Consider the following 22,768-nt stretch of genomic DNA (forward strand, 5'->3'; position numbering starts at 1 on the left):
TGGTTTTTGTAGTTAAATGCTGCTTCTAATAAGAAGCATCATAAAATAAATTTTTACAGTTCATATTTTGTTTTCTATTTATGGAGTTAGATGGCCTACCAAATATACAAGAGAGAAATAGGCCTATAAAGTACCTATACAGGCTGCCATCTTCTTAAGATGGGAACGCTTGTATCAAACAGAAACCGGCTTCAGAATAAATTGTATTAAACTCACTGGAACTGCTGTATCCTGAAGTATTCTGGAGAGATGAATGAGGTTTTAAGTCCAAATTGTGTTTCTAAGTCTTTGTTCTACAAGCAATTTTCTTATTTTTAAAACTGAATAGGTAACTGAAATCCAAGATTGGAGTGCGTCAAGCCCGCATAGCGCAGCATATGTTCTTTGGGACAATGGAGCTAAAAACCTTTACAGAGTTGGCTTTGAGGGCATGGTAAGTATAAAAGAACACAAAGGGTAAAATGCATGGTGGGGGAAGGGAAGTAAGGATAACTCATTGTGCTTTATTATCCTGCTTTTGTAATATCCTTTGTCAGTTTGCGTGCTATTAGTCAGGTCATTGTGAATACAGCTGTATGGATCATGCATATGTATTAGTAAGAAAGTCTGATCTGGGAATTTATAAGACCTGTGAGTAACTTCAAGTTAAGGGCTGCTTTTTGCCAGTGTGGTAAATGTTTATGTTGCATGCATGATTATCTCACTGTGCTACTGTTGCGCTTAAAACTCAGAAAAGAAGGTTAGTTATGAAGTCCTTAAAGACCCTATTTGTTTAACTCCTGAACTCTTCATTTCAGGTCAAAATTTGGTGTGATTACTGCAGTATTTTAAATTACTTGCAACACTCAGAACCCCCTTGAGAGCATTTTTGTTTCGTCAGTGGAAGGGTGTTGAATTAAGTTACAATCTTGATTTGTTTTAGCACTATATTTTTCACTTCCTAGCTTCTACAGCTTCTTCTGCAGCTTTAGAGAGAAAATGGGTGAGACTGCAGCTTAAGTGCCTTCTGTTGCTGGGTTTTCTTATCCTAATGTGGGTCAGGGAAGGGTTACTTTGATTATCAACTGCTTTACAACATCTTAATTAGCATTTCTTTGCATGATTTTTGTTTGATTTTGCAGAGGAAAATCATGTTAACATTGAAGTGTCATCTTGTCTGATGTGTATAGTAAAAAAAAGTTAAACAATGGCTAGTCAGCTTACTGTGCCTTGTAGCCTTACTTGAAATAGAGTTTATTTTTATAGTAAAAATAAATACTAAATATCACTTTTGCAGTAAATACATATTTTAGCATCAGGTTTAAAAAAAACAGACATCTTTAGTGCAGGTCAGCTTTTCTGATGAGTGAAGATGCTAATGATAAGATATAAGTCAATATTGAATTACGTGCTTCATGGCCTCCTTCTCCCCTCTGAGTTCTGAAGAAAATTCTCTAAATACTGGCAAAAGGGAAAGAAAGTTACATATAGTATTTTGTAGTGTAATATTATTAAACCAGTTGTTGGTATCTTCTGCCTTGTATTTGACTGTGAGGCATGGTAAAGGAACACGATTACAAAATGTAGATAGAATAAGATACAGATTGTCTTTTTGTTGCTGTAATTTCAGTTACTGTGTTAAAATCTGTGGGCTGCATAAGTAGGAGTGCTGTGGAATCATTAAAGGTTCCTTCTGGCCTCAGGAAAAAATATGTTTAAGATAAGTTAAATTCTGTTCAGATTATATATTCCCATAGTAAGAAAAAATATATTTATTATTTGTAAATCCAACAATATTCTGTTGCCAAACTTGCCACACAAGGAAGTGTTAAACATTTCTAGACTGCTTGATTTATTTCTGAAGCTGTAAATTTCAATAGATAAGTGTGGTTCTTCCCACAAGACTCGGACGAATAGAAATATTAGGTCAATCATTTAGTTAACAACAAAAAAATCTCTAAAATGTGTGTGAAACTACATATATGTTATATATATGGTAATATATAAATAATATGCATACATATATATAAAAGAGTAACTTGAGGCTTTATATGTAGTGTTTACCTAATTGTAATCCATTCCTACAATAATTTTATCTTTGTCAGAGACTTCTCTCAAACGCAGTTTTCACTCCAGACAAAATGGGTTGTTGGATATCTGTGACAATCATTTAAATGTAATACTGAATTTTGTAACTGATTAATTGCTGGCTATGTGTACAACTCATTATGGTTATTTACTACTATTTATGTGCTGTTATGTAAAACTGAGTAATAGTCACAAAATTCACATGAAGTTGGGGCAAACTTCTTTTGAGACTTACAAATTGGTTAAGAATGTCAGGAGAATGTGGAATCAACAATACTGAGAGTGTGTACCCATGTAAATACAGCTGGGAAGAGACCCCTTACTTGCAAATGAATAACACTTGACTCATGCAAATAGAGTTGATTAAAGAAACACAACTCATTATTGTAAGTTGCGGTTGCTTGTTTGATAGCTGACAGGCTGCATCTGGTCCTCAAAATTAATCTATCTGGCCTGCCAGCTTTTCTTTTGGAGTGATGAGAATTGGCTGGTGGGCAGCAGGTGCTGGCTGAAAACTTGCATCTATTTGTGGTCTGATGTTTAGAGTTTTTATCTGAGTTTGTTCTTGCTGTGTTTACGTATAAAGTGGTTGACAGAGGTGCATCTTGTCTTTCTTTGTGAAGCCTGGCGTTTAAATCTGGGACTTTCTTCTGCCACAAGGCCACAATTTCCCAAATTAAAATCTGTGTTTATGATGCTCATAGGTTGAATAGCATGTTTGCTACATCTGTAGTGGGAATAAATTGTTGACTAATATGGTTACTGATGCTGTTTGCCTTTCATCTCTATATGTATTCAGATTCTAGAGCCAGACTGAGCTGTTAGCCACCTTGGCTGCTTTAGAAGCATGTGAACATGGCCTTTTGCAATGAAAAGATAACACTATGTTGGAATTGGGGGGTCCATGAGAAGGCTATGATTTAGCTTTTTGGACTTGTTTCTAGTTTTTATTTTTTTGTATCGCACAATAGAGGATGTACAGCTGGTAACTTCCGTTGGTTTTCAATAAATGTTATAGTCTGCTACGTAGGATGATTTTGCTATGAAAACTTCAAGTAACAGTTCCATCAGCAGATGTGCTCTAAATCAGTTTAATTATTTAGGAATTGTCTTTTTGCTACCAATTTTTTTTTGCCCTGTACTACTTGCCTTTTTTTTTTTTTCTGTGATTAACCTCCTCATCTTGTTTTTCATTATGAAGGACCTTGCTTTCTCTGTGAAGTCTCTGAAAGAAGTAGCTGTACTTATAATCCATCATTGTCTCAGTAATCTGTAAGCCATCTGTGTTTGTGTACTTCTTTTCCACGAATTTTGAATGGTTGAGTGCATAAGGGAAATCAAGAAGATTCCTTCCCCTTGTGTTTTTGATGTTGCTTTAAACTGTCTTTTCCTGTTTGACACCTAATGTCTGTTCATCAGTATTTATTTGGGTTACCCTAACAGATAATCCTTGAAATTGCTCAAGAGGATTTTAAGAATGATTTACTCAAACTCTTTTTTAAATAAAACCGAGGTAAATGTCTTGGCATACCAGGCGTTGCAGGTGTTATGAAACATATAGAAAGATGCTTTCTGCTGCAGTTACAACTGTCAGATCTGAAATGTAAGTTAAACCTTCAGCACTCTAGTCTTTTAGTTTGTCCCCTGTATACTCAAAATGAGGGGTTTAGGAAAGAGCAACAGGAATTTTCATTATCTTGTTAGTTTAGTGTCCTGTTGCTTCTAGGAGCTAATCAAAACTGGTTTAAAACACAGATGTGAATTTTGGCCGCTTTTTAGACATGCAGCGGGTGTTTTTTATTACATTACTTGCAGTGTGGCCAGATTTAGGTGGTTAGTTGTTTGGAAATCCAGTGCAGAATTAGTTATTTATGTGTACTATATGCATTTATTTGCACTTGTCAGCAGACCTTGCTTTTTTTGTCTTGTTTGCATAGTCTTATTTTTTTACGTTTCTCCTATAGTTGCAACCAAGCCAAGTTTTTCATCTCTCTATAACCGAGTTGCTTAGAAGCATATTTCTGTTAACCAGAAACATACTTAGTGATCCTTTCCAATGTTGTTATTTACAGTATTAACCCACAAGGAAGACTTCACAATGGTCCTCCTTAAAAAAAAGTTACACATGGAAAAGCTTTATAAGTAACTATCATCAGTAGACCATAAGATTATAAGTAGTTCACTCAGGATTTGCCTGAGGTCTGATTTCTTCCGTGGGAGGCTGTTGCTTAGTTTTTATACCTCACACCTCTCTGTCATTTCAGTCACTTTCTACACCATCTTCTACTTTCTCCTTTTATTGCTTTCACTTTTCTCAATTTCTTGAAATTGAAAGTGGTTTGAGTTCACTAAATTTGAAATACAGCATTTCTTATAAACTTTTTAGCTAAGCTTACAAATTTATCCAGTTCTTGTTGTCTTAGCCAGGTGAGAAAGCAGCATGCACTAGGCTTATTTCCTTGCCAAAAGCTGTTGAGAGTTTGAAAGACTTAAAATGACCTTTAAAGTGTGTATTTGTTGCTACCTCAAACACCTGCAGCTGTGGCACAGTTCCTGCCGGTATATCTAAGATCTGTATTAATTTCTGTCCTGGTATTTGCTGCTAGTGTCAGATGCTGTTTCAGTGTGTCTGGATCAAACATTCTTCTTTTCTCAGCAGAACACCTAGTTTTCTTACCAAGCATGTAGGCTCCCTGGTTTTAATGAATGGCATTCCATATTGATTTGAATAACATAGTAGGCAGCTGCTCCTTCAGCACTGTTTTCCTCTTCGAGGTCAGGGATGATAGCACTTGTACATCATCTGCCAACACTGCTGACATTGCTGTAATATACTTTGTTTTCTTCTCTGAAGTTTTTATGGTAATGAAATTTTTGCTGATTTGTAATGGTGTAGTTGGATGGCAAGTCAGAGCAAACTGTTACATTTCTCATTTGACTGAGCAGATTATGATCTTTATGTAATCCAGTCACATACAGCTGGAATGCAGAGTTTTCCAAGCAAGTCAGAAGGTAGATGCTAGAAGAACAAAGTTCTCCACGTGGGCAGAATGCATTATTACCCACTGCTCATGTGCATCAGCTGTTAGTACTGGTCTGAAGGTCCTGCTGTGTGATGTTTTATGCTCATGCTGTTCCTTGAGTTTTCATTATAGTGATTCCCTCCTTAACTGGGGGCTTCAATCTCTTCTCTAACTATGCACAGATTCCTCAAAATCCACAACTTGTTTTTCTGTTTCTTGAAAGAATCCTGTTCAGGATTCATTGAATGATTTTTCCATCAACTTACTGTATGTTTTGCTTTCACTTTGCACGTTTGTTTCCACCGTGTATTTACACCCAGCCTAACAGTTCTTTTTCCACACAGTGTCACCTTGAGTTTAAAACTCGCACTTTTAACGTCTTTTGTGCTTCTTTACATTCCCTTTTGCACTTGTATGTCTCGTCTCCAAACAGTCTGCTGTTTCAATCCATTTAGAAGACTCATGGAAACAAATATACCTTGTAAAAATCCTGGTGGGTTTCTCTAAAGCATGGTACAGCAGAGGCTGCCGAGTGAGCAGGAAAGCTGGCAGCAATAGGTATGTTTGTGTTGCATCTCACTCCTGCCGCACAGTCCTCAGGGGAGGATGACCAGTAGCTTACCACCACCCAATATTTAGCTTAAACTGCTTGGGCAAAAAGAAAACTTGTTTTCTGATTAAACAGAGTAGCGGAGTGCCAGAAGTAGAATTACAGTTGCTTACCCAGCTTTCCTGGTACTGAAGAACAGCTAAATACAGTTTCCTATCTTAAACCCCCAGTGTTTGGTTATGTTTCTTTAAGACATCTGCAGACCTTTGTCATGTTGATGTTACTTAGTAGCGCTGTTTGCAGGGTTGCTGAAAGAACTCTGCTGTATATACAGGTTTATACTGCTTTATCTGTGTCAGTGCTTCGTCCTTCTGTGTGTTTTCTGTCCTCAGTAAGCATGTTGCACTGCTTTTCTGTGGCACTCCAGATCAGACTCTTGTTTTACTCCTTAGCAATCTAACATTCACTGCATTATGTAAGTGAAGGAAAGGCAGATGTGAACCTGAGGTTGAACATCAAGCTACCACTTAGTTCTACAATGACGTATATCATCATGCTCCAGAAATAAACTCTGCAGGGCACAGTACAGGCAGGGTAAGAAGGGAGTGCAGGTTTGTTGGTTTCTGTTTGTTGGTTGTTTGGGGTTTTCTTGGTTGTTTTTTGGTGTTTTGGTTTTGTGTTTTTTTGGGGGGGTTCTTTTTGGTATTGTTTGTGGGGTTCCCCCCCTGTACAATTTAAGGCATTTTAACATGTTTCCTAATAATATCTGCTGCAAGATAGTAATTAGCCTTTTTAGTTAGTATTTTATTTCTTCTGCTAGCTTTTAGCCAACAGCCTGCTTTGTACATTAGCACTTGCTGTAGTGCAGGTGTTTGGTTTTTTTTACCCCCGTTTTGCTGGGCTGGGAGACTCATTTAGGACCCTCCCATGCTCTAGCTTAATGCTTTGAAGAATGTGAAAATGGTTCTTGCCTGTATACCCGTTTTTGACTCCTGCACAGACAGCTGGTTGTTGCATGACACGAAGAGTTTGTATTCAGCGGGTAAGACCAAGTGCTCCCGGCCACATTAAATCTCTGTTGGTTTGGAGGAATGAATGAGGTTGCCATCTGGGACGATCAGCGCAGCCCCTTTGTGTTGGCCGAGTTAAAGCCGGCACCTGCCCACCGGGTGGCAGCATTTTGTTGCAGGCCTGCTGCTGCTGCTGAACTGAGCAGACTTTCTCTCATGGCTCAGGGTTTGAAGGGCAGCTAAATCTCGTTATTGTCGTCTGACTGTTTTCATCACTTTTTCAGACGGTGGGGGTACATTCTGTGTAGATGAGGGTGTAGATCAGGATGAACACCGAGTTTTGTATTGTTTCTGGCTGCTTGGCAGTTAGAGGTCACTGAGGTCATAATTGTGTTCAGCAGTGCCTTGATGATTTGTAGCACTCGAGAGTTTTAATTTTAATCCTTTTGCAGGAACACAGTCTGATGATAAGTCTTGGGTGTGGGGAAAAATGATTGTTAAAGTATTTGTTTGGTTCTGGTTGATCATATCATAACCACCACCTGTCCTCCGTTTCCTCCCCCATCCCATAGACTACTCTGACACATTTTGCAAACGGTTTCCCATCTCCTTCCCAAGTCATTGTACACATGAAATGCCCTTAGTTTAGTGAGAATTGTTCCATAAGGAGCAATAGCAGATGGCAGCCATTTGGCTTTAAGGATTACACAGGAAAAAAAAAGAGGAAAAGAGAATTATAGTAACTCTGCTGACTTTTTGAGTAGTTGGTTATCACACTTGAAATGTCTGTTTCTCTGATAAAGTGAAAGGGTGAGCTTTAGAACCCTTGTCTTTAAAGAGATCATGTTTAGCTCAGCATATTGTTTGAGCTTTTTTTAAATGTAATATCCTTATGGTTTGTGTATTCTTATTTGGAAATTCTTCCTTTTGTAGAATCTGGGTGCCAGGTTTTCTTCTCCAAGTTAAATATGTATCTGTCAAAAAGGGTTGGGAAGAAGGGGCAGCACTGGCAGGCATTAAATAAGTACAGGAAAGGCTGTGGCCTCGGGTGCTGACTGCAGATAGTTGTTTGTGGGGATTTTTTTGTTATTGCTTTTTTGATTCCTTGCTTGAGTTCTCAGACATTTTAGAACTTCATAGCACAATACGAAGGAGCGTTGTGTTGTTTTAATACCTGCCTTTGAGTTAAAAATGTCTCATCCTTTCTAGCCTTTTATATTGGTAAAGGTTATTAAAATCTTGAGAGTATTAAAGCTGATAGATTGGAAAGTATTTGAGATTATATGCATCACTAATGAATTCACGGGACATAGTTTTTTGTACACATAATTTTAAGCTTTTCTTAATTGAGTACGTTTAAATTCTAATTTCATTGACTTATGTTAATCTGGAGACTGATTCAGTGAGGACTAAAGTTGTCTCAATCTCTCTCCGTAGTCTGACCTGAAATGTGTCCAAGATGCAAAAGGAGGCTCTTTCTACAGGGACCATTGTCCTGTGTTAGGTGAGTGGAAGATAAAGCCAACTTATCTTGCTGTGTGTTAATTATATTTAGTCTGGATTTCTTTCTTTTTTAAATGTCACCTGAAAGTGACATGTGAATGTCACTTACTAGTGAAACGTAAATGATAGCATTTCTCTGCATTAATGATAAATAGTAATGCTTTTCTAAAAGTATTTGGTATCGGTGCCAAGTGGATGGCAAGGGAGTAATATATTTTGTTACGTTTTCACCATATTTCTGGAGAGGCACAGCTGTGCATTCTTAGAAGACTCTCAGGTATTCAGAGGTACTTTATTTGTTTTGGTTCTTGCTTTAAAAATACAGGTCTGTGTTTTCTGCACGTAGCTTACTTTTAGGGTGGTACCATATTTGAATGCATGAATATTAATCAGTAAAGGTAGCAGGAGACTATTCTTTGTTAAATTCTTCCCCTTCCACTAGTTAAGTTGCTCTTAATGGATGATGATGAGCTCAGTTCATCATTCTTGCCACGTTACTCACCATCTTCTCAGTCTTACTCTTTGTTTGAACATCTGTCCCTTTTATTAGCCTTCTGAACGTAGTTCAGAGATATGTTCATGCTGTGAATTTAAATGTATGCTTGCATTAATAACCTAGAAGGTTATTTTTGAAGCTTTGTGATATTTGAAGTAGAGTGCAAATAATAGTCCAACAGGAGCCTTACTAATACAGAATAGGATGTAGTGGGATCTTCTGTAGTTCTCTGCCGGTTTATATCTCTTACTTTCTTAGACTTCCATGTCTCATCAAAGCTGTGTCTGGGATGTTTGCTGTCTAAGTTTTATATCTAGTTAGTTCCATATCAACAGCTTTTCTGAATAATTAATCTCTGACATTGTCCTCTGCAGAAGTGGCTGTTTGCATGTTCTGTCTGTGTTACTGTGAAGGTCAAGGGTGCAAACTGAAAACACCGTTCCGTCTACAGGTCCTCTAAACAAAGACCAGAACAGGAAGAAGTCATTGGGTGGTCATAGAAGTCAAAGTCTAATGAACATGAGTATTTATGTATTCATGGCCATGTTTTATTTCTCAGCAGTTTCTTTTTTCAGTAGTATCAGATTCTCTTTTTTTGCCATTCTGCAACCTGGAGATTTTTAGCACTGCAACTAGTGCTGCCAACATCTGGTATAACTTTCAGGCTCTGGAATTAGTTGCCTTCCGAATAATGTTGTTGGGGTTTTTTTCCTCTGTGTCAGGCTATTTGTACTTCCTCATTATTACGTTGCAAGGGCTCTTTTTCATTATTATGTTTTGCTTGGAATAGGAAAACAAATTCTTTACTGGGAGGTTGGTGAGGTGCTGGCATAGATTGCCCAGAGAAGCTGTGGCTGTGCCATCCCTGGCAGTGTTCAAGGCTGGGTTAGATGTGGCTTGGAGCAACCTGTTCTAGTGGAAGGTGTCCCTGACCATGGTAAGGGGTTGGAACTGGAAGACCTTTAAGGTGCCTTCCAACCCAAACCATTTTATGAAACACCCCACCCCTCTCCTACTTAGAGACGGCAGTATTACTGACAGAACTCTGCTCTCCCTGTCATTTGCCACCAATGCTGCCATTGAACTGAAGCTATGTGATTTCAGAAGTTGTCATACTCTTCACTGTTCTGTGGATGGCATCAGATACCATCCTGTGTTTATGGCAGTGAGGAAGTCCACAGGTGTGTTCTCTCATCAGTTAACACAGTTTAGTATGTCAGTGTATGCAGTTTCTCTCCAACTAATGACTTTTTGCTATGGCACATCTTTTGAATGCAGGCATTGTCCAAGAGTATTTTAATTGCAAATTGGGTGGGGGGGGGTAGGGATTGTTCTTAGTCATTGTTGGTAATTTTGGAGGTGTTCTTTTGCCAGTGCTTTTTCCAAATTCAAGGATTGGACCAATTCAAAACCACTTTCTGTGGGCCTTCTGCTTATCTTTCAGCCTCTGAGTGGCCGATAGATGGCACTTTGTATGTGATGCTCTCAAAGTTATCAGAGCTTTTGTGTATCTAGATGTCTAATGCTATGTGATTACTACCATACAAGTAAGAGCCCAAAGCGGAGCCTGTCACGAGCATTTAGCATCTGCCAGTGTCACTGCTGTTTGCCTTGAAAATTTGACAAGAAAGGCATATTTCCACAGCCAGAGGTTCAGAGTTATTTTTTTACCTGTTCGCTTCCTTTTACGTGTTGGCTGCTACAGTTGCAGACATTGAGTCTCAGAAATTAACTTCTGTTCTTTTAATTGCATGAAAAGTTCATGTGGTCTTGTAAACGTTTTCTACTTACTCTGTTTCAGGTGAGCAAAATGGTAACAGAAACCCTGGTGGGTTGCAAATAGGTGACCTTGTAAACATTGACCTGGACTTGGAAATTGTACAGTCCTTGCAGCATGGCCATGGAGGATGGACTGATGGCATGTTTGAAACTTTAACGACAACTGGAACAGTTTGTGGCATTGATGAGGATCATGACATTGTAGTACAATATCCAAGTGGCAACAGGTTTGTTATATAGCCTTCATCACTGATTCTCGCAAACTTTCTTTGCCTCCAGCACTTATGAGTGATCACTTGAGGCCAGAAACATTCTGTTCTCCTTTTGTGTCTGTTAAGACTTCCTTGAGAATTTTTATATTCCTGTGTAAGGAGGACTTACCTTTAGTAGGAAAAAGAAGCTTGTTGCCTCTCTCACGTAGTGAAAATTTTGCAAAGTAATGCAAACTAAAGCCGTTTTCTCAGCTAACACAAGCTGAAAGTGGCTTTGCTTCTGAATGTCATAACTGCAGAGCCAGTGAGAGGAGCTGCTCTGCCTTGTGGCTTCCTCCCTGACTTTGTCCTTCATGGAGGTTATCTGGTGCTTCTCAACTAGATCAGATAACTGAATGAAAGTCAACCCCAAACCAAATGGCACATAAAGGAGACATCACTGTATGCTATATATTAGAATATGACTTGGCATAAAACCAGCTAAATTCCTCTAAACCAGTAAAATTTATAGTACAAATTAGGGTAGCTTGGTTAAAAATTGAAGTGTATCTAGACCATTTAATTAAAGAGTATTTTTATAACTAAATGTTGCAGCTTCTGACCTAGGTGGGAGAAGGCAAAATGCCGTGTTGTTTCCTGACAGTCCAATTCTTTGTGAGGCAACTTGGATCTTTACCCTTTCAATCAGAGTTATCTCCTTCTCTCCCTGGAAAAAATAAACAAATTGTGTAGCTGCTTTCAGGACTATTACATTGCTGTTTGTTTGCTTCCCCTTCGGCAGGATGTTTCTGTGTTGCTTTTACAACTGTAGATCTCTGAAGATTACCCTGGAAATATTCAATTAATGAGCCACAAACAATTTTCTGGACAAAAATAGTTAATGACAACTGTGCCATAGTATCCAGTTCTAGAAAGTTTGAAAGCATAAAAGCAGAATCTTGTCCAACAGATGGTTTTTAAACACATATTTAACTTTGTTTGTTTCAAATGTATTTTAAATGATTCATCGTCTAGGTGGACGTTTAATCCAGCTGTTCTCACCAAAGCCAATGTTGTCCGAAGTGGAGATGCTGCTCAGGGCGCAGAAGGAGGCACCTCTCAGTTTCAAGTGGGTGATCTTGTTCAAGTATGCTATGATTTAGAGCGAATCAAGCTTCTTCAAAGAGGTCATGGGGAGTGGGCTGAAGCAATGCTTCCGGTAAGTAGTTGTATGTTTTGACTCGTGAAATGGTAGAACTTGTATAATATTTCTAATTATGATTTTTAATAATACCTGAAAGTTATAAAAGTCAAGTTGATTTTTCTCTAAGTTAGAGAAGGTGTATTTTATCAAACATGGTGGTTACTACATGCTTGGTCAGATGCAGTAATCTGCTTTGCTTGATGAAACTTAGCTAAAGGTATTAGTGACTTCATAAAACTTGTCACTTATTATAAAACATTCAGATTTCTAAATATTTTTAATATTATTTGCATTTGATGTTTTCTGTCATGCAGACTTTAGGTAAAGTTGGTCGTGTTCAGCAGATTTATTCAGACAGTGACTTAAAGGTAGAGGTCTGTGGGACATCTTGGACTTACAATCCAGCAGCTGTCTCAAAGGTGGCATCAGCAGGATCTGCTATAAGTAATGCATCTGGTGGTAAGTTTGAAGAATAATCAAGTATTTTTGTTAAAAAATAGTTAAGTGTCAGCATATAGTTTGTATGCAAGGTTAATAATACTCGAACTTGGAGTTCGGCTAATTGATGTTATGGCTTTGAGAAAGATAAAAGAAAAAGCTTGCAGTTGCTATGGAGATGGTGGTTGTTACTGTGCTAAGATGCAAACATTCCAAACTGAAGCTGGGTTTCTGTTTAGCCACAGTGCAGATATGTCTTTGGAGGTCTCCAAGAGCTTTAAAATTGAAGTGATTGGCTTCATGAGACCAGAATAGAGACTAAGGCATGAGGAGAGTGTTGCTGGCTGTAGCAAGCAGACCCTTTGTTTAATAGGTAGCGTGGGATAGCAAGCATAAGCAAGGGATCTGTTGCAAGCAGTTACTCAGGATAATAATATTTCCTTTAAATTTTTGTCTTAAAATTTAGTCAGACATCCTTTGACTAATTGCAGTGGGACTTTTTTGTTTGTGTTTATGTAACCACACTTTAATTCTGTTTAACCTGCTCTCATTCATCTAATAGCAAGGCAGAAAGACTATGTAATGTGCTTTATATTTTGTTGGCTGTTTCACAGGTCAATTAAATTAGAATGCTTTTCCTCTTTTAAATTTTAGAATGCTTTTCCTCAACATACCTAGTTGTTTTTTTCCTTTTCACATATTTGCTTTAATGCCAAGAAACCTTTCTACATAGTTTTCTAGACTTTTTCTTAGGGAGGCATATATATGGAGTTTTCTGCAATAAAGACAAAGTCATAGTGACCATAAAACTAGCCAGAAGAGTAATATGACGTAGTGCTTCAAATTAGAGGGCAGGATATACCGTAGAAGACTAAAAAGCCTCATATCAATATGTAAATACAAGTTTTTTTACCTGGTCCCCACCCTTATCTATTTTGTGGTAGACAAGCTATTTGTGCTTCAGTCAACTTCAAAGTGTCTAGCGTGACAGTTTTTGCTGTCTAAAGGGTATTGGAATGCAGCACTTAGAGCTGAATAATAACTTACAGCTGCCATTTTGTGGTGGTTTATGTATTAGTATGTACATGCCTTTAGACACATGACAGGTTTAGCCATTATTTTTCTGTTACTTTGTGATTAGAATTGTTATTTTTTTGTTTAATAATTACAGAGAGATTGTCCCAGTTATTGAAGAAATTATTTGAAACCCAAGAATCTGGTGATCTCAATGAAGAATTGGTTAAAGCTGCTGCCAATGGAGATGTTGCTAAAGTGGAAGACTTGCTGAAGAGACCAGATGTAGACGTGAGTGTTGTGTTTTGGGAGGACCTGTTCTGGGGACCTGTAATACTACAGGAAGTGAAGCTGTCAGCCAGTAGTGTATCTGTATAGAAGTACTACAGCTGTTTCCAGTGCCTCTTCTCCCAATTATTGTCCTGTGAAGTGTCTTGGGAGTGCGTGAAAGTAGTGTTTTACACCCTTTTTCGACAGATTTTGTGTTCTATTGTCTGCTATTAATTAAAATACCTTCCAACCTCTGCCTGCCAGAGTTGGAGCGGGCAACCAAACACTCGCAATTAGTGAAGGGTCTTCAACTTCTTTTGTTTCCAGGGGTTTGGAAGGGGAAAAGGGTAGCTTTGGGGGGATTTTTTGGCTGTTGTGGTGGGATTTGTTTTGTTTTTAACTCACAAGGTATATCAACTAATCTGTTCTGTCAGATTTCTTTTACCAACTTGTCTAGTCACCTAGTACTGACAAGTCAAAAAGAAAATGCTTAAGAATTACAGGTTCAGGGAGAATCACAATCAGATGTTTTCTCACTAGAGCAGCAGTAATTCTTGCAGATAAGAGACTAAACTCCCTTCAGTTCTGAGGATTGATTTGTAGCTCAAGATTATGCAAAACTCAGGCTGACTCCTGTTGTTGCCATAAATTAGAAAATTAAAGTGACTACTGTTGACCAGAGGACTAGTATCATCCTGAGACTTGTTCTCAAAATCTTGCCTTTACAGTAGCCCAAAGACAAAGTTTCTAATCCAACTTTTGTTAAGGTCTTAATGTTTGAAATAAATCAATTTCTTTGTCCGTTCCTTCAATGTAGCTAATGCTATAGAAATAGAGAAGATGTAGGAGATCATGTATATGTGCTAGAAAGGCAGCTGTCTAAAAATTGTTTATTTGATACTTTCATATGTATGCAGTTGCCCTTTAAGTTTTCTAATACACTTGCATGTATACTTCCAAAGTGTCTCATAGGTGTGTGTATCTTGCAACTTACCTCAAGATATTGATATGCTTCCAGGTGAATGGCCAATGTGCTGGACACACAGCTATGCAAGCTGCTAGTCAAAATGGCCATGTTGACATTTTGAAGTTGCTTCTGAAACAGAATGTGGATGTAGAAGCAGAGGTAACCTAAATTTTTCAAAATACAGTTTGTGTGGTGTTAAGTTTTAAACTTTGCTACATACAGAAATAACAATTCTATTGCAGTTCCCTTAAGTCAGAGTGAATGAAAAACTACTTTTCGTACTGTGGTTATGTTCTCAAATGAGCCTTCTGTTAACAGTATTACACAGGGTCAATATTTAATTCTTTAGCACCTCTAAGTGAAATATATATAATGCTAATATAAAAGAGCTATGTAAGCTAGTATGTGACTGTAGTAGGTGAGCACCCTTCTTGCCTTTTTTTCAACAGTGAAATGCAATAGGCTAGCACACTGCCTGTGCATTCAGAGAGAAAGATGTCAGATGCTGTATCTCCAACTTCAGTTACTTGCCATTCTTGGTTTGTACACTTTTCAATTAAGAGAAAGTTTTCCATTCTTAACTAAAGCAAGTTTGAGTAAAAAGTAACAACAGTATCTTTGGGTAGGAATTGCCAAGTCTGCTTCCATTTTTTCAGGTTGTGTTCTGTTTTGGGTTGTTTTTTTTTAACTTTTCTGAAAATGAAAGGATTTTTTTTTGTTGAGGTGTTTTAGAGCTATTGTTTGTGAGACAATCAGTATACTGTGCTATTTGCATTTTTGATTTTGTCTTCACTTACACAGAATGCACTGATATTGCAGCCTGTGCTTGTTCTGTGAAGCACAAGAAAGATCTGTCAAATTTCTTGTATTAAGAATGTAAGTTAAAGCCTAACAGGATGCTTAGAAGTTAACAGTGAACCCAGTCATTGTTTGCAGAATAGAAAAATAACTGCATACTTGGGCATTTAGTGTTCTATTGTATTTGATATACTTAAGTTATAGTATGTTTAAACATTAATGAAACAATTCAGTTTCAAATTCTTGGAAATAAAATTATTTTCATATTGACAGATGTGCCATTACTTTGTAAAGGTTTTCTGCAAAATTGCATCAAACATAAGCCATCTTTACAGTGTGTGTTTGCTGTGGTCTTATATCTGTAATGTAGCTTTGTTTTAGAAGTAATGATTTTGCTGCAGTACATAGCATATACTGTTATAAACAAGACTAAGATGCTTTTTGTCTGTACTATGGGATCAAAGATGCCATGTTAATAAAGTGGTGGACTGATGCTTTCTCCTCTGGCATAAAGAAGGGTTAGAAGCATTAAGAGAAGGAATTAGAAGCGCTGCTTAAATAGCTTCAATATAAAACATCTAATAATCTGCTAGCAGTAGAATTGTTAACGATTTTTCATGTTTGTTCATGTATGCTCAGGCTTCAGAAGTATAACGTTAGTATTAAAAAAAATTCAGGGATCTTATTTGAGTTTTCAAGCCTTTTCGTGTAACTTTGAGTTAAGAAAAGGTGGTATTCCTACTTAATTATGTAACTGTGTTAATCGCTATCCTATTAATCATATATAATATTAGATTAATGATTATGTGTTTCATACTTTAAAAAATGTCAGCTGTTTATAAATCAGTGATACTAAGACCCAGCAGAGTCATTCCATTAGCAGAGAGCAGAACTTTAGTTTACTTCACTGTTGTGGTCTGTGGTGTGGAAGCAGTGGATAAAAATCCTTACTTTTCCTGCTTTATAGCTAAGTTCCATATATTTACACTTACAGTCCGTGCTGCAGAGTATATACATTCATGATGCCATTTCCTGGGGATGCCTGTATATTATTCTCTGTGCTTATGTGTCTGACAGTTTAATGTAGTGTACAAGTGGCCTCTGTTTAGTCAGGAAAGAGTGTTACTGACAGAGCTCAAAAAGCCTGGTGTAGATACTGCATAGTAAAAATATTAAGCCTTCTAGTCTGCAGACGTTAATGGGTATCAGTTATTATGTTGACAGTACTGCCAATATTATTTTATTGGCATGTATAGAAATACAGTGCTTTTAATATTTAGATTTATATCTAAATGTAAGTCTTAAGACACATAATTAGTCTTCTTGTTTAAACGCAAAGGAGATGTGGAATATACTGAGTAAAATTAATGTTTCTGCTTTAGGACAAAGATGGAGACAGGGCTGTCCATCATGCAGCCTTTGGTGATGAGGGTGCTGTGATAGAGGTTTTGCACCGAGGCAGTGCAGATTTGAATGCTCGCAACAAACGCAGGCAGACCCCGCTTCATATTGCAGTCAACAAAGGTCATCTGCAAGTTGTGAAGACTTTACTGGACTTTGGCTGCCATCCTAGTCTCCAGGTAAAGCAAATATTAATGTAGATTAACTTTTTAGCTGTAGAATTTTATGATTTGCTGTGCGTAGGTGACAGGGAGAATTCTGGAAAATGGGATTGAAAGGAATGGACCTTGCGAAGTTAATCTGTCCAAAACTCCATCCCAACATGTGATCAGCTGTAATAAAAATGCTGTTAAATCTGTTTTTTTTTTTTTTCTTGACAGCTACATAGGCACCTGATATATTCTAGCCAGTTGATGGTAATTGGTATTTTTACAGACTGTAGTTAGCTATAACTGTTAACTTTCTCTCCAGATTAATTCTTCCTCTATTGAATTCACAGCTATTTGCTCCTTCTGCAAGCTACAGCTTTAAATTTTTTGGCTGTTCATACTTGATATGAATAAAAGAAATCTTTTTTTTCTTTTTTTTTCTCCCACAATTGACCTATCATTAATATTAACTATTTAGCTAGATTCTCTTTTACATGTTCAGCCTTTTATCTAAAAAGCCCTCATGCATAGGGCCTCAAGCACAGTAATTCACAGGGAATTTCATCTGTAATGAATGTGGCAGAAGCTGTAACATCTGAGTGCAATGTCCTGTTGAGAAGGTGGAGTAGAAGCCTGCCATCACATAAGCAGGCATCCACATTCTGCATGAGCAGAGTGCAGCCACATGCAGTGCATTACTAAAATCAGAATGATTAAGTTTGAAGAGGTTTGCAACAGAAGGAAAAATCTGTATCGTCTGGGTAAATCAAGATACACAGTAATAACATATTTACCTCCTTGCTTTGCCATGTCAATAATCAATCAGTGATTTTTTTTTTTTTTTTTTAAGCTGTATATCCAAATAAAAAACATGAGCAAATTTACTTGACATTAGTAAATATAGCAGTTGGATTTTTTATCTGCTTCCACCTGGCTTTCTAGGTACTGTCTTGGTCTTGCTGAGGTTGAGTTGTTAGTCAGCTAGTGTCCATTCAAACCCTATTTAGTATTTGTTGGACAGTAGATACAACGAGTCTCATGTGTTGGGCCCAGTGAAGGGTGACTATGTATCATGTGACGATGTACGAGTAGCCAAAGTGGATGTGCCTGACTTGAAATTACAGAAGTCATTTTTAATTGAAAAATTCAGTAGACTGTTACTGTGGAATTCCATCTGGAAAATACAATTGTCATTGAAAATTAAGTTCCAGATCCAGTGTGTGTACTGAGGAACTTTGTGCAGATGTGAGTAGGTGATTGATTTGGTGGATGAGAGTACAAGGGAGTTGGACTGAGGCATGACTGGAATTTTGCTGGCCAGCAGTCTACTACTCAAGCCAATTCACTGTGTAAACAGGAACATACGTTAGCCTGTAAACAGTAAATTCAGGAAATAGGATCAGTTAAACCAAATAAAAGTTATGTAATTTAGTTTTGGCAAACTGGTTCACACAGGTTTGAGTGCTTCCATATTCTGGCAGTTTTTCATTCTCCCTGTAAAAGCTGTTTTCATATTAGCATATTGCTAAAATGTTCAGTTTCTGTGCTATTCAGTTTGCAGTTGAGTCAGTGTCGGTGACAAAAGACTTCCTGACTTATATGGTGTTAACATTTTACTGGAAGCATAAATCTAGAGAGTTTGCCTATATAGCAGCAAATAAGCTTAAATGGATGTGTTTTCTCACTGTTAGTCTAGAGCATTCCTTTTCAGTCCAACCATTTGGGTCCTTGAATAAGTAATGTACAAAATCCTTTTAGGAGTAAGAAGCATTTTTCCTTTATTTGAAAAATAAAATGTCAAGTTAAAAATACAGATTCATTGCCTATTCAATTATGCACTGAAATATTTTCATGTACCTTGTGTAATATGGTATTAGCCATAACAAGTAAGATTGCTTATGACACTAGCCTTTGCTTCATAGAAAATTATTTGCTTCAGATAAAACAACAGATGTGCCTAAGTTTGTTACTTGGACTGCATTTTTATTTTGATTTGCTTATGCTTTTATTTCGCACTGTATTTTTTGGTGTTGTCTTTTATACAGTTAATTGCTGGCTCGGTGTTCATTACTCAAAATTCCCAGCCTCTTTCTACCAGACTAGTTTCTTCTCTGGTGTGTTAGCTTTTGTTACTGTCCTGTAACTCATAAATGGTACCGTGGGCATCAACTCCATCTAGATATGAAGCACAGAGAAGTTGATATTTGCACCAGTGTCTTCAGTACTATAAGATGCAAGGCATACTTGAGCTCTGAGTGAGTTCTGGTAGTAGTATAATCATAGAATGCTGGAACCGTGAGTAGGATTACACACTGAAACACTAGCAGAATTAGACTAAGTTTGCTCTGAACCCTGCAATAGCTACACTTTTAGGTCTGAAGAGCTGTTTTGTGTTTGTGTAGACAGTTTTCCTAGTGACATTTAAGTATCTTTTTTCTTCAGTGTGGATGCATGCAAAAACTGATGTAAACTGTTTCTGGTTTTAGGATTCTGAAGGCGACACTCCACTTCATGACGCTATAAGTAAGAAGCGTGATGACATCCTTGCGGTATTGTTGGAAGCTGGAGCAGATGTTACTATCACCAACAACAATGGGTTTAATGCTCTTCACCACGCTGCACTAAGAGGAAACCCTAGGTAAAGATATGTTTTTAAAGATCATTTTATCATTTGTAAGGGAAAACAAGTGCATGGGAGGGTAGAATTGGGGTATTCTTTCAAAAGATCCTTAAACTTGCATGTAATTATATTTGTTAAATTTTGAAGCTGTTTAGATATGTATTTTTTCTGATACTTGGGAAGCCATTATTAGAATTAAGTGACTAGTTCAGTTTAATTCTGTATTTAGGTAACTCCAAATTGGGAATTTCTTGTGGTAGCTGTAAATGTTAACATTCTGATAAGTAGGTTATTAAGTAAGATCTGAAGATGAGATCTTAACACATGATTTGTAAAAAATGTTTCCCTTCTTGAATGCTAGAATTGGAAAAGGGGTTTGAGTTTTTAAGGAATACTTACTTTGAATAATTATTCAAGATAACATGTAGTTATAAAGTGATCTTAGGATTGTTAAGTTATATTTTTTAGTATAAGAAACATTTAATTTTGTTTTCTTAGAAGTGTGAATAGAAGGCATTTCTTATTTCAGCTTTTATACAGCAGCTCATATGAAAAAAGTTAGTTTTAAGGCATAATTCGGTTTATGCTAGCTGCACACTAATATACCTGCATTGAATCTGCAGTTAGGATAGCTTTTTAAGCTATGTGGCATGGATAGAACTTAATGGAAAATTTAATGTATTGCTAGTTGCTTATTGTGGATAAATGGTGTTCTTCAGAGCTGTCATTCTATCGAGAGTTCAATAATAGTTTATCATATGGTGGTGGAGAATTCAGTATAGCTTACACAAAATAAGAAATGTATGTGTTTACTTGCATAACTTTACAAAATTCTACTTTTCAGTTGAGTGAAGTTGGGCACAGAAGGCTATACACTAATACATGGGAATAAAATCTGGGCTAGTCTGTTAGAATATAGCTGTCAAGACTGATAGTTAAACAGTAAACTTAAGTATATATGGATATGGAATGGAATCATACTTCACAAAGTCAAAGTAGTAGTTGAAAGTGTTGATAGAAGCAATAAATGTGTTTACCGTTTTCTACAGTGTTCATAAAAGGTCTGTAGGAGAACATGTCAAGGACCTAGTGAAGGGAACTTATTTTTGGCATTCAGAATACGATTCTTTCAAGTGTGACTTTATAACTTCATATGAACTCTCCGTATTTGTATATTAGCATTACCCATGAGTACCATTTTCCTATGCATTTCTGTGGGCTGGTGTTTTAGGAGCGGCAGACTTTTTTTTTGGAGAGATCCAAATTGTCATTCAGACTGGATCAGTTTGACTGTACAATTTTGTAAACCAGTCAACTGGTTGGTAGAACGTGAAGCATAGTGGAGTTTTTCCCAGAATCCTCTCTCCTTTACAAAAGTTTTTATTGGAAGCAAAGGAAAATATTTCCAATATTGGTAATTGGAACCCTGTGTAGGTTCCCTCCGTATATGGGGTTTCACTTTTCTCTAAAGCAGTTAGATATCTAAAGTTTAGATATATACTTTTTTGGATGCAGTTATATCAGAGCACTTCTGAAGCATGTAAAAAGAGAGAATGTTGTCTCCATTACAGAAGTAGTAGTAGTTTCATTTGTTTACAACATCAGATATTTTTCACACTTGCCTGGGAGGAAAGTAATGAAAATGAAACCAAAAGAAATCTATTTTGAAAAACTTTTATTCCCTCCCCACCCAGATCATTACTATAATTTATTTCATTGTTAATTCTGTAGTTCTACTACTGCCATATTTCTGAATGAAACCAAAGGTACAATGTTTGCCACTTTGCTTTTTATAATCTTGTATAGAACAATGGATATTACTTAATCTGTTAAATGCACTAAGCACAAGCTATTTAAAACACTGTTAAAAATAACCCCGAACTTTAGCTTGTAGCTGGTATGGGTCACGAGCAGTACATAATATGTTCTGCTTGAAACCTTACTTAATCCTAATCTAAGACTTCCTCTTCCACCTAAGCTGGAGTTTTTGTGGCTTCAGGTTGTGATGCCTTGTGTGGAATACAGTGCACTGAATTCCCCTTAAGGTCAAATGTATAAATATATTATTTCATAGATGTTATTTTATAATGCATTTTATAAAAGTTAAAAACTTATGTTAACATATATAAGTGTATATGCATGTCTTTATAACTACTTAAAAAATTAAAATATTTACTATTCTGCAAGTATTGATGAAGTCCGCATCCATCTTCCTTGTTAATGATAATAAAATAAATGCATGTGTTAAATGTTTAGATACTGCAAAGTGCACTAGATTTCTATCGATTTTCAGTTAATACCAAATAGGTATTTGGAACTCACTTCATTTTTGGTGCAAAACCTGTTCTGCTGCTTGCTTGAGTTCTGACCTTTACTACAGTAGAAAGGTAGATCTCCAAGAAAAAAACTCTCACAAACTGTGCTGAGAAAAACATTTGAAAGTTTTTCATTTTTCATATTAAAATAAATATTCTATTTTAAACATGTGAATACTAGATAAATATTATAAGAAAGTTAGCAATTTATGTCAAATAGCTTAGATTTTTTTCTGCACTTAATCTTCCATGACATTTTAGCAGTGTTTTCCAGAAGTCAAGGTATAGTGTGTTTTGGAAAGCATCCTATAGTAGTGGAATATTTCTCCTTTTAATAATTTGCTTTTCTTCATGCCTTGTCGGTTGGCACAGAAACAGAACTTCTGTTTTTCATGTTAAGGTATGATGTTGAAATGTAGGATGGATGTTTTTCAGTTTATGCTATAGATAGGTTTAAACTTATGCATGGAAAGTAGAACAAAAAATAAATTTTGAATGAAGTGTGGGGAAGTTAAAATTTTATTTAATACGTGGCTTTTTGTTCATGATTTTTTGAGTCAGCCATACTAACAGTGCATTTATTTTGGACTTCTTTCAAAGTACTGTGAACCTCAAAGCTTGGCAGACTTTGCCTCTTCAGTATTAATGAGATTTTTCAGACAGAAAAAAATGAGAGTAAAATTTGAAAGTACTGTACAGATTGGTTATTTTTGCCATGGCATCAACACTTGGTTATGTTTGATCTCTTTGCATACCTGTGACTTCAGAGTTTTGAGCTGAAGACATGACTGTGAAGTGTAGGCGTATTTTATATCCGTTGCCCCAGTTAGTTTTAGATTTGCATTGTATCTCGTGAAGAGAGCTTTATTCACACTGCAGCTAGCATCTTAAATAGAGGCTGCTTTTAGAGCTGACCTGACATCGCACATGTGTACGATTAATTCTTCAGAGCAGTAAGTTCTGCTGTACTTTA

General features: G+C 36.8%; 1 protein-coding gene across 3 annotated transcripts in view; it reads left to right on the top strand.

Moving 5' to 3' along the window:
• MIB1 (MIB E3 ubiquitin protein ligase 1) overlaps positions 1-22,768 on the top strand; it is a 65,794-nt gene that overhangs the window by 16,029 nt on the left and 26,997 nt on the right. For all 3 annotated transcript variants that reach the window (XM_057397604.1, XM_057397603.1, XM_057397605.1), the window contains exons 4-12: positions 329-433; positions 8,088-8,154; positions 10,451-10,655; positions 11,655-11,838; positions 12,138-12,282; positions 13,433-13,566; positions 14,564-14,671; positions 16,693-16,890; positions 19,347-19,498. In XM_057397604.1, coding sequence (XP_057253587.1) covers positions 329-433; positions 8,088-8,154; positions 10,451-10,655; positions 11,655-11,838; positions 12,138-12,282; positions 13,433-13,566; positions 14,564-14,671; positions 16,693-16,890; positions 19,347-19,498 — 1,298 coding nt within the window. The remainder of the gene's footprint in view (positions 1-328; positions 434-8,087; positions 8,155-10,450; positions 10,656-11,654; positions 11,839-12,137; positions 12,283-13,432; positions 13,567-14,563; positions 14,672-16,692; positions 16,891-19,346; positions 19,499-22,768) is intronic.

Source organism: Pezoporus wallicus, unplaced genomic scaffold (genome assembly GCF_028554395.1).
Source record: "Pezoporus wallicus isolate ANWC-B61680 ecotype Strahan unplaced genomic scaffold, APGP_CSIRO_Pwel_v1 contig_227, whole genome shotgun sequence".
Classification (NCBI taxonomy): domain Eukaryota; kingdom Metazoa; phylum Chordata; class Aves; order Psittaciformes; family Psittacidae; genus Pezoporus; species Pezoporus wallicus.